The sequence below is a fragment of the Fundulus heteroclitus genome, chromosome 20 (genome assembly GCF_011125445.2).
Source record: "Fundulus heteroclitus isolate FHET01 chromosome 20, MU-UCD_Fhet_4.1, whole genome shotgun sequence".
Lineage (NCBI taxonomy): Eukaryota > Metazoa > Chordata > Actinopteri > Cyprinodontiformes > Fundulidae > Fundulus > Fundulus heteroclitus.
The window spans coordinates 29,149,083-29,160,012 of record NC_046380.1 but is presented as its reverse complement, the minus strand read 5'-3'; the positions used below and the strand labels follow the sequence as shown (position 1 = coordinate 29,160,012).

Here is a 10,930-nt window from a genome sequence, read left to right as displayed (position 1 = left end):
CCCGTGTTTGTTTACTCATGTCGTTTTACTGTCGTTGTTTTTGTTTTTAATCATGTTATCTGTGGAAGAGGAAGTTCCTTGAAGACGTTTGAGAAGAGGTGCGGCGAAAAACTGTGACGGCTTTGTTTTAATTTAAATCCGCGTTGTGGCTGTCGTGTTCCCGTAGTGACGACGTTTTTTTCGGATGGGTCGATCATGTCTGAATGCGACGGAGAGCCACGGAGGAGCGCTGAATGTACCGATCCGGTTTCACGAGCAATCATGTGAAAAGCTTTTAAATTGTTGAAGCGGGGTGGGGATGGAGGGGGGGATGGAAAAGAAAAAGAAGCTTCCTCGCTCCTTGAACACGGACTGGAAAGAAAAATGTATGTATTCATCTGAATCCAGATTTTTAGGACCTACTATGGCTAAAAAAGGATTTAAGGCCAGTTATTTTCCTGCCCAGAAGCTATAACAAACTACCCCCCCCCCCCCCCCCCCCCCCTCATTGTTCTGCACAAAGACTAATTTATGTAACCATAAGGATGCTGTTGACGAGGCGGCCCTGGCCGTCTGATGCAAAGTGTTGTCGTCTGTTTCCCTGCCAAGCGGCGGTGCTGATCTGCTGATACTTGCAGCGACGCTCGTGTTCAGACATGTTGCTGTGAGACAGTTTTCTCCTGGATGGTTTGCGTGCTAGTAGGTAAACCCTTTATTGTTTTATCTTTTTTGTTGTTTGTTTTTTTTTTTTTTTTTTTGCATTCGGTTCTGTGTCGTACTGTCTGAGTATTTAACTGTATTTCATCCTAACATAGTGTAGTTTAAAGAGGATTTTTTTGGTAGAGCTAATTCAGGGAAAACGGGGTTCAAAATAATCCACTTTCACTGTTTCCAATAAAATAACCACAATCTCAGCACGCTTCTGCTCCTTCTTTGTTCCCAGCATTTACCCGAGCATACAGTTCTGCACCGTGTGAACAGAAACATAGATCAGGTTTAATCATCTTTTTTTTTTTTCTTCCAGAATTCTTTTCTTTATTATTTCTTTATGGTAGCTAAAGGTTTATATTTCAGTTTCACATTACGGATAATTTGCGGTATAAATGTCCGGGTTAAACAGTTTTCCTATGAAAGTCTTCTGTTGGAGTAATGCGGTCGTTGGTTTGAATACCGGAGAAGGCTGCGGTCTGAGCGACGCTTAAAATCTTGGCAATTATTAAAGGGATGGTTGCCAGAATAGAACTGTAGCCCTGAGGTGCTGTCATGTTAAAAATAAAAACCTAAATTAACAGGAAAGGCATGATTAATATAAGTTTTGTTTGGGTCTCAACTGTAGAGGGTTAACTATTGAACATGAATGTTTTCGCTTTGGAGCAAACTCAAGAACTTCAAGTGAACTGTGAAAACAATACAATGTTTAAAAAGGAAATTTTAACAGCTAAAAAAAGTCAGCTTTTTTTTTTTTATTATAAACTATCAAATAACAAATATTCCATTTTATGACAAATTGGTTTCTTCAATATGATCTTGCAATTTCAAATTGCAGCTAAAAAGGAAAATGTTAAAATATTGTCACTCATCTCAGAAAGTAGAATATCATGAAAACGTTTATTTCTTTTCAGTAATTCCATCCAAAAAGTGAAACTTTTATATTCATTCATTACACACAGATAACTTATTTTGATTATTATAACTGACAACTAATGAAAACCCCAAATTCAGCATCTCAGGAAATCAGAATATTACTTAAGACCAATACAAAAAACACATTTGCAGGAATGTTGGCCAACTGAAAAGTATGAACATGAAAAGGTACTGGTATCATGTAGCTTTGGCACTGACTGAAGGTGCCAAGTCCTGCATCTCCATAAGGTTGGTCAGCAGCAGAGAGCATGAAGCGCTTTAAACCTTCCTGGTAGACAGCTGCATTGACCTTTTGACCTCAGAAAACACAGCGGACCAACACCAGCAGATGACATGACACCCCAAACCATCACTGACTGGAAACTTCACACTGGACCTCAAGCAACGTGGGTTTTCGTTAGTTGTTAGTTATAATCATCAAAATTAAAAGAAAGAAAAACACTTGAACTGTATCAGTCTGTGTGTAATGAATGAATACAATATACATGTTTAAATCTTTAAATGGAATTACTGAAACAAATTAACTTTTTCATGATATTCTAAGTATAGGACCAGCTCCTGTATATAGATTAATTTCCTATCGACTGTGTTTTCTGAGGTCAAAAGCAACCGTCCACCAGGAAATTCATCCCTCTGCAGACGAGCTGTATGGAGAGGCTGATTTTATTTTCCAGCATGACTTTGTACCAGTCCATGCAGCCAAAGGTGCCAACGGCTGGTTTAGGGACCAGGGTGGTGCTGTGCTTGGCTGGTCATGAAACTCTCTTGACCTGAACCCAGAGAGGATCTGTGGCTTACTGTTCTTGTCGAGAGGAGGATGAGAGACGCCAGCCCCAACGATCCAGATGACCTGAGGGCAGCCATCAAACCAACCTGGGCAGAGCTACAGGCTGATGGACTCTATGCCACGGAGCGTTGATGCAGTAATTCATGCAAGACGAGCCCCAACCAAGTGCTGAGAGCATAGAGGTGGACAGACTTTTAAGAAGCCTGACATTTGTGCTTGAAACTACTGTTTTTGAGTAGCTGAGTTGCTTTAAGCCAATTTCCTGGTAAGTTTTTAAGTTTTTATTTTTGTAACTCCCTGCAACAAGGATGATCGGGATAAAATATTTCTCTCCTGTACGAATCATGTCTTGTATGTAAGCCAGATCTACCACTTGGCATGTACCCTTAATTGAACTGGAACAGGTCTACGCCACGCATTGAACACGTTAAACAGTCTCCCTATCCTCAGCAGCAACCAGGGGGCGCCAATCCTCTATCAACTGTGTGTGTGTGTGTGTGTGTGTGTATATATATATATATATATATATATATATATATATATATATATATATATATATAAAATGTATTTTTATTTTTTTCATTATCCAGCATGTCTAACCCTAGTGGGGTCGGGGGGAGTGCTGGTGCCTATCTCCAGCTGTCAATGGGTGAGAGGCGGGGTACACCCTGGAGATATATATATATATATATATATATATATATATATATATATATATATATATATATATATATATATATATATATATATATATATATGGGTTTTTGCACATTCTTTCCTTGTGTCATTTGGTCCTCACATGCAGACTGGAGAGTTTGCACTGCTCCAGATTCCAGCCCTAATGTTAAACATGCAAATGTCTCCAGCGTCGTATCAGAGTCTGCTTCTGCCTGTTTCTTCTTGCATACTGGTGACAGATGTTTGGCTCCCCTTGAGCCAAAGGGGGGGGGGGGGGGGGCTTCATGTCTTGCTCGAACACTTTCCACACATTAAACTAGACATGACTGCGAGTCAGGTTGCTGTAGCACACAGTAAATTCAAGCTTCCTTTTTTTTTTTCTTTTGAGTTATTCAGGGTGACTCCAGCACCTCACGCAGAAATTATCAGCATCTGCGGAATCCGGATTGCCTGATTTGAGGTAATGCATTTCCTTGTTTCTCTTCCTTGATGTTTTCCAAGGCAGCTGCCTATTTTTGCTTCGAGCTAATTTGTTGGCATTGCTTCTGCATTTGATTGTTGTTTCAGATCTGATGGTATTCAGCTCTGCATATTTGCATATTAAGCGTTCGACACCTACATGAGCAATTATATAGATAAATGCATAAGACATTGTTTAAGGAACTACGAAACAGGCAATCCTATAAAGAATGTTCACAAAAATAAATGAAGCAAAGCAACTTTTTTCTAATTTTAGAGATTTTTTTGCTGTCTTTTAAACACAGCGAAAACAGCAAAAATGTATTACTTTTAGGTAATAAATAATAAATAATAAATTAGCATGCACAGAGCTAACTCATCCCACCAGCACACACCCCGCCCCCCCCCTCTCTGATGCTGTTACTTTTATTGTCAAATTTTAAATGTGGTTTTATCCAAGCCTACACAGTACACAAGTCGATTTTGAATTATTTTTTTACATTATCAGGCTTTTTAAAATAAGTGTTAGTGTTTTGACGTCTTATTCATAATTACTGTCCTTTTGCTTTCAATTGCTTCCCCCCCTCATGCTCAAACACCAGACGTTAGCACAAAAGCTCTTTTGAAAAATATTTTTATGTAAATACTTCAAATGCCTTAATATTACAACACTGTCCGTCATGTTGCAGACACTTAATTCACAGTTCCACGTGCATTTGGAAAAAAAAATGCATAGACATATTTAAAAAAAAAAAGGGCATATTCATGCGTAAAAATAAATCTCAGGATACCTGATACTGTTGTTGTTGTGTGTGTGTGTTTCTTATAAATGTGAGATTGATCAAATCAAACAGAATCATGTAATACAACATTATTAATTACAGGATAATAAATTATTAATTATACGGATCATCTAACTATTTTTTACATGATCCTTATATATAACACACGAGGTCTTCCTTTGGTTTTGTTTCATATGAACAAAAAAAAATTCTGTACAACTTAATCTACACTCATGATTGACTCATGTAAAACAAAACAAAAAATGTGCTCAAATGCAAGGCCAGTCCTTCCAACGACACTCGCCAAAGTCCAAACTTCACATAACGCGCTCCGGATCCTGGTTCTTTAAACGCGGCGCTCCGGATCCTGGTTCCTTAAACGCGGTCCTGCCGGCGCTTTTTCTCTCAGAGCGTCAGCAGCTCTCCACATGTTGATGCAGCGGCACGCAGCTGAACAGTTCCCTGAGTCCAGACATGAAACCATGCCGCCTGGAGCAAGGTCTAAGAGGGGGAAAAAAAAGCAAACAGAAGGAGATGTTTGTGTTTAGTTGCAAAAAATCACACTGTACCTATTACCAACAAGATAGCCAAGCGGGCGTTAAAAAGGGGCAGCTATAAGGGAGAAACTTACAGCGGTGACTGGATGAGCCGGGCCGGTTTTGTTTCCAAATCGTTCGCCTTCTGCTGCTGCTGCTGCTGCTGCTGCTGCTGCTGGTGCTGCTTGCCGTTCGTACTCCTGTGTTCGTGTTTAATGATCTGGTCCCATATCTCCGTGTCGATCCACAGAGCCCCCGACACGGGCAGGTGGGCCTGGACGCAGGTGACCCAGCGGCACAGAGGGCACGAGACGGTGTAGAGGGGCCCCTTGTGAATGCTCATTTTCTCCAGGCAAGGGGCGCAGAAGGTGTGGTTGCAGTGAAGGACTCTGGGGACCCTCCTGGTGCGGGAGTACTCGTGGCAGCAGATGACACACTCCAGTTCCTCACCGGACACCATGTTGATCTCAGGAGGCAGCTAGCGACAGGTTCCTTTTCGGAAGACGGGAAGCCTGCGAGGAGAAAGGAGGAGGAGATGGTGTTACAGGTCGTGGTAAAAAAAATCACATGAGTGAGTAAATGTTTAGCACCGGAGCAATATTCGTATCCAGCTATGCAAGAGACCCAAACGTACTCACTTGTTGAAAGCGCTGGGACTGGCTCGCTGCTCGCTGCTCTCTGCTCAGTGCGGTGTTCAAAGACGGTGACTAAGACTGCCTGCCTGGGCCGCTTTTAAATACAGAATCCTCCACCCTCCCCCTTTACCGCCTCCAGAGGCGATCACCTGACTTTTTCCAGGGAAGAGATGCCTGCCAAGAAGTAAACAAGCCTTCCAAGGAACTGCATCTTACCCATAAGGAAACCCTCAGCTGTTCAAGCAAAAAAATTGTTTAATTTTAGAAAGAAAAGAAGAAAAAGAAAAGCAGCGTATTAATAGACGTGTCACACACACACAGACTATTAGTAAATGTATAATTTTGTTTGTTTTTTTTTACAAACCTGCATGACAGGATATTCATTTGCATATTCCACAGTCGCATAGGATTGCCTGAAGCAGTTTTTACATAATGATTTAATTTATTTATAGAGGCCCAAACTGCTTTATCAACCAACCTGCCGTGTTTTGGCATCATTGTTCTGGTTCAGAACCCAACTGCTCTGGAGCTTAAGATGAAGAACCCATGACTGGACTTCAGGATTGTGCGGTATACGGCAGAATTCGTGGTTTCCAACAATTACGGCAAATCGTCCTTAAACCGCAAAGCGTCGCAGTTCACTATTTGCAGCAGCGTACGTGTTTAGCCATCCTGGACGTAAAGATGGATGTCAGCATCAACAACGATGTTAACTTGTGTTTCTTACTCATTTGATTTAAAAAGCGTGATGATGTGAAGACGTGCCAGTAGATTTCTCATTTTGATGTTTTTTTTTTTTTACTTGTGCCTTGGTTAAACAGATAAGAGGATGGAGCCCTTATGTAATATTACTGCATGCATTCTGTTCATTTAAGATGAAATATTTGTCATGACTTGACTTAACATGACATGACATGCCATAAGCCCAGGCCCGGACCAGAAAGTAGGCTTGTGGTTTAGGTTCACCGCGATGTCTATAAAGAGACGCTATACAGATATACGATAAGTTACGACTGAAAGGTGTGTGTATATATGTGAGGGAATCTTCCGGGTCTGAGATCATCAGTAGAAATCAGAAGACTCAAGTTCTTTAAGGAGCTTGTGGGTGAATCACACAGAAACCAGGTAATATAATTTAAAGAAGAATATATTAAATAACCAAAGAGTGGAAAATAAACACAAACAAAAGAGACATAAATAAATTCCAGAGTTACTTTCTATTATTTCTGGAAATACAGCTCAGTTTGTCTTTAAACCTTAGTTTAGATCGAATGTCTTTCAGTCTCTTTTAAAATGAGGGAAATAAAAAAAATAAAAAAAACACAAGGGCTCACAAAAGAGGAACAATGGGGGGGCTGAAACACAATCCTCCCAGTTCCCCGGGTTCTGCAGATGAAGAAACCTGACCGCTGAGTCAGATTATTGATCTCTTTTTTTTTTTTTTTCCTTTTCTTCAGAGATTTAGTTTTGCTTTTGGAGAGCTTGTTTAGGCAGGTGTAAAACTGACAGCAGGAAATCTACCGGATGAGGCAGAGCTTATTAATGCACCGACTGGGGGAGTGAATCACTCCTGTTCCTTCAAGTCATGTGAGGTATAAATTGCCGAACATCGAAACACATTAAACCAGAGGTCTTCCATCTGGGGGGTCGTGGTCTACTGCAGGGGTGCCTCACCCTCACTCGTGCACCTCTTTTCAGTTCTGCCCACAAACTTTCTATAATATAGAAACCCTGACTTCCTTTAAATCAAGGTTAGAAACCTATTTTTTTGAATTTTTATATGCCTTTCACTGTTTTATTTAAACTGAAGCATAATTGGTTTAGCCGTGTAATCCAGCTTTTCTCTATCTGCCTTTATTTTGCCTTTATTGTGCTTTTTTTTTTTTTTTCCTGTTCTTGTGCCCTGCACGTGTACAGCACTTTAAATCATCCTGTCACCCAAACGCACCTCACAAATAAACTTGCCTTGTCTTAACGCGGCTCTCGGCTGCTGTACTGTTCCCTGCCCATCGCCCTACTGGGACCGTGTCCAGATTAAACAGATAAAAAAAAAACGGCAGTAATAATTAAAACAAACAGGCTGCACGGTAAGGTCCAAAGAAGCAAGTCAAAGGGATTAAATCATGAAAATATTTGAATTTTTTTTTATTTAACATGATAAAATCAGATGTAGTTTATAGAACATGATATCAAAGTTAATTCATGATTTGATTTGTGATTTATTCATTTATTAGGCTTTACAGGAAACCAGCCTGGAGGGGGAGGGTTATCTTGGGATGAATGAGTCAATTCTTTCTGTCTAAATCTGTGGTGTCCTTTTTTTTTTTTTTTTTTTTTGCCATGTGGGCCAGAGCTCGTAGTTTTAAAGCAAATGTCTAAATTAGAAAAAAGCACAAATCATTGTATCGTCATTTTTCTGTACCTGCTTGATCAACAATAAACTAAACAGGATATTTGTAATGAAACGAACAGTGTGGTCTGATTCTTGTGGAAACAGGGATCTTTGATATGGAATAGAAAAAGGAGTCTGGCACGTTTTCCTGCGTGCGTTTCTCTTTGTTTGGACCTTGATATTGAATATTGCCGCCGTGCTGCTCAGCAGAAAAGATAAAAGTTAAACGTTTCCGTTTCTCTGTGCTTCCACATTAACCCAGGGATTGACTGCAGGGCTCTCGCTGGATTCTGACAAAGTATCGAGCCCTTAAAGTAAAAGGTCAGAGATGCATTTCCTTTCCAACATTACAATTGTACTATACTATATTTTACATAAAATGCCTGGAAAATCCGGGCCTTTGTTGTAAAAGAGGATCACTGTAAATAACGTGGGCCTGACCCAAACAAGGGAGTTCAACTTGACTATAATAAACACTACGCTGATAAGAGACTTTGAACAAATTCCAGCGTGGCTCCCGTTGCTTTTTCTGTTCAGTCAGATGGACTTTATCCTGGAGGAATACAACCCGGACAGCTGCAAGGGCCCCGGCCTTGTATGTCGGAGGCCCTGACCCATGAAGGATGGATCTTTTTCAATTGATCGACTTCCCTCCGTATTCCCCATTTGCTATTTCCTCCATTAGGAAACATCCAAATCCACCGGTATACACGTGATGCACTGCTGCTAAGGGCATAAACAGACTGGAGGACTCAACCTTGTGACCAGTCTGCTTGTCACAATGCACCTCGCCGCTCATGTTGTAATAAAAAAAAAAAAAAAAAACATCATTTGGATCACGTTTCAGTCGCTGTGGGGCTGCCTGGGCTCTTTGCCAGGCTGTCCTGTCTGCTCATTCCACTCCGTTCTGGTTCTCTTCACAAATCATGTCAATAATTGTTGTTGTTTTTTTGCTTTGAAAACCAGATGTTGAGATCACAGCTAGGTGTTGAAAGGGTTTTCTGCAGCTGCGCAGAATATAAGGAAACCCCACAGATAAACAAAAGTGAAGTAAGTCTGCTTAGAGTGCGCCTGTCATGATGTCTCCAAGTCACATGTGCCCTGCATGTTTGTACTGAAGGGAATGCACATTTGCTTATATACTGTCGAAACCTCAGTTTGGTTTTTTTTGTTTGTTTTTTTAATTCTCATTGAACAAAAAAAAAGAAACCGTCAATGCGAAGCATGGCTGCAGTATAGTACCGATCAAAAAACAATGACTTTTCCAAAACAACCGGATTGCATCAGTCGTTGTTTTTTTTTAACCACGTGATTTCCTGCATAATCTTATTGGCAAATTGGTCTGTTGCTCTTCTATGAATCTTTTGCCGTTAGAAAAGAATGTGTTTTTCTTCTGCTCTTAAAAGATGGGTGCAAAGGAAATGTTTCGCAAGGTTTCAGAAGCTTTCATAAGTAGGCCAAAGGCCAGCATAAGACAGTAACAGCGGTGGAAAAAAGTTGATGACCTGGATCCCGATCTTTGCATGACGCAAAAAAACAGAAGCCGCAAGTGCCAAGCTCTGATAAGAAATTAAATCATCAGCTAGATATTTAGATAAGCTTATTTATATAAAATCACAAATAAATATGTAAGACAAAAGGACACAAAAGGTATCTATGTTTATTTGAATATGTCAAGAGTTTAAGATAATTCAGTGTGAAAATTATTAATTAAACTCTATATAAAGACACGTAGGCTAATATTGTGTGCTCTCTGGAAGTGTGACGGGTAACAATAACATTTTCAAAGAGAGACAAAATAAAAATCACCAAAACGTTAACTACTAAAGGCAATCCAGGCTGTTTCTCAAAGCTTTTATCATCATTCAATTGAAAAAAAAGGAGAGTTTTTGTTTATTTGTTTTACCTTGTGTTGCGCTTGAACCTTGTGTTTGGTGTGAATAATAAAATTTGGGAAATACTTTGTGGTTTGCAAAGGAGTTACCAACTTTTCTCTGATAAGCAGGTCTTCAGGTTTAGCCCCAAAGGCCGAAGAACTACCTGCAATTGGCCAAATCACTATTCATAAAAAAAAAAAAAGAAAAACTGCTAAAAAAAAAACCTCTTCTAAACTTTACCGAAAAAGTAAGAAATTTATGTTTGGTACATTTTTCTTTTGGTTCCTGACAGTAAAGCTGGCTCTCCTTCTCGATTACCCTGATTATGTTAACAGCTCCAGAAACATAACCTGCGACGTTATCATTTCAGTCTTCTGCAGCCAGAACCTGGTCCGAATGGCAAAGGATATGTAGAGTTTAATCCCACATATTTCTTGGCTATGAATGTTGCCTTTTTGCTGAGGCTATAAATGTGTGTATGCTTGTTTTATATTAAAAAAAAAAAAAAAAAACAACCATTTAACTTGATGCTCAAAACTGCAAACTGACATGCGAAACAGCCGCAGGAAGAAAACGACGCTGTGATTTTGGGCCTCAGTTGAATTTGTCTGGATCCGTTTCTGCTGCTGTCTGCTAGCGAGGACCCCTGCATGCTTTAAAATACTCATTGCAATCACAAAGTGTAAATTCTTCTTTTTTTAAAACCTGATTTAATACTTTTAATAAAAAGACAGATGCCTTTTCATGAATCATGACATTGAATATTGTCAAAGGTTTACCTTTTCCTATGAAGTATTTGGGGGGGGGGGGGGCATTTTAATTTTAGAACGGACCTAAAGATGAAACCTAAATCTGGCCAGCCAGATTGATAACATGTAGCCCTCTCCGTTCTGCACATCAAATCTGTTTGGGGAAAGGTGGGACATTCAGCAGAACTTTCTGAGCTGACTGGACGAAGTGACACCTAGCCTACCAAAGGTTGGTTTTAGCCAATCACGGTACAAAATGAAAATGTAAGCACCAGGCGCCATGAGAATCCACAAGTTACGCTGGTCAAAGCACTTCTTGGTGTTTTTTGTCTAAAGAAGAAATCCTGGATTCCGACAAAAGCTATGTGATAGCAGCAGCTACGTGTGTGCGTCCTCCTGCGCTGGCTTGTTT

The 10,930-nt window shown here is 40.1% G+C and overlaps 1 protein-coding gene across 1 annotated transcript; it reads right to left on the bottom strand.

Moving 5' to 3' along the window:
• Nucleotides 1–4,165: 4,165 nt before the first annotated feature.
• LOC105931701 (RING finger protein 208) lies at nt 4,166–5,352 on the bottom strand. Its single transcript, XM_012870482.3, has 2 exons — nt 4,961–5,352; nt 4,166–4,830 (listed from the first exon to the last, which is right to left on the bottom strand). The coding sequence occupies exons 1-2, from the start codon at nt 5,323–5,325 to the stop codon at nt 4,743–4,745; spliced, it is 453 nt and encodes a 150-aa protein (XP_012725936.2). The 5' UTR covers nt 5,326–5,352; the 3' UTR covers nt 4,166–4,742.
• Between the last annotated feature and the right edge of the window lie 5,578 nt (nt 5,353–10,930).

What these genes read in the sequence shown, in the direction of transcription:
- LOC105931701 (XM_012870482.3), bottom strand. Translation starts at nt 5,325, where the DNA reads ATGGTGTCCGGTGAGGAACTGGAGTGTGTCATCTGCTGCCACGAGTAC. An exon ending in CGGCTCATCCAGTCACCGCT is followed by an intron (nt 4,831 to 4,960) that starts GTAAGTTTCTCC and finishes TCCCCCTCTTAG; the next exon opens with ACCTTGCTCCAGGCGGCATG.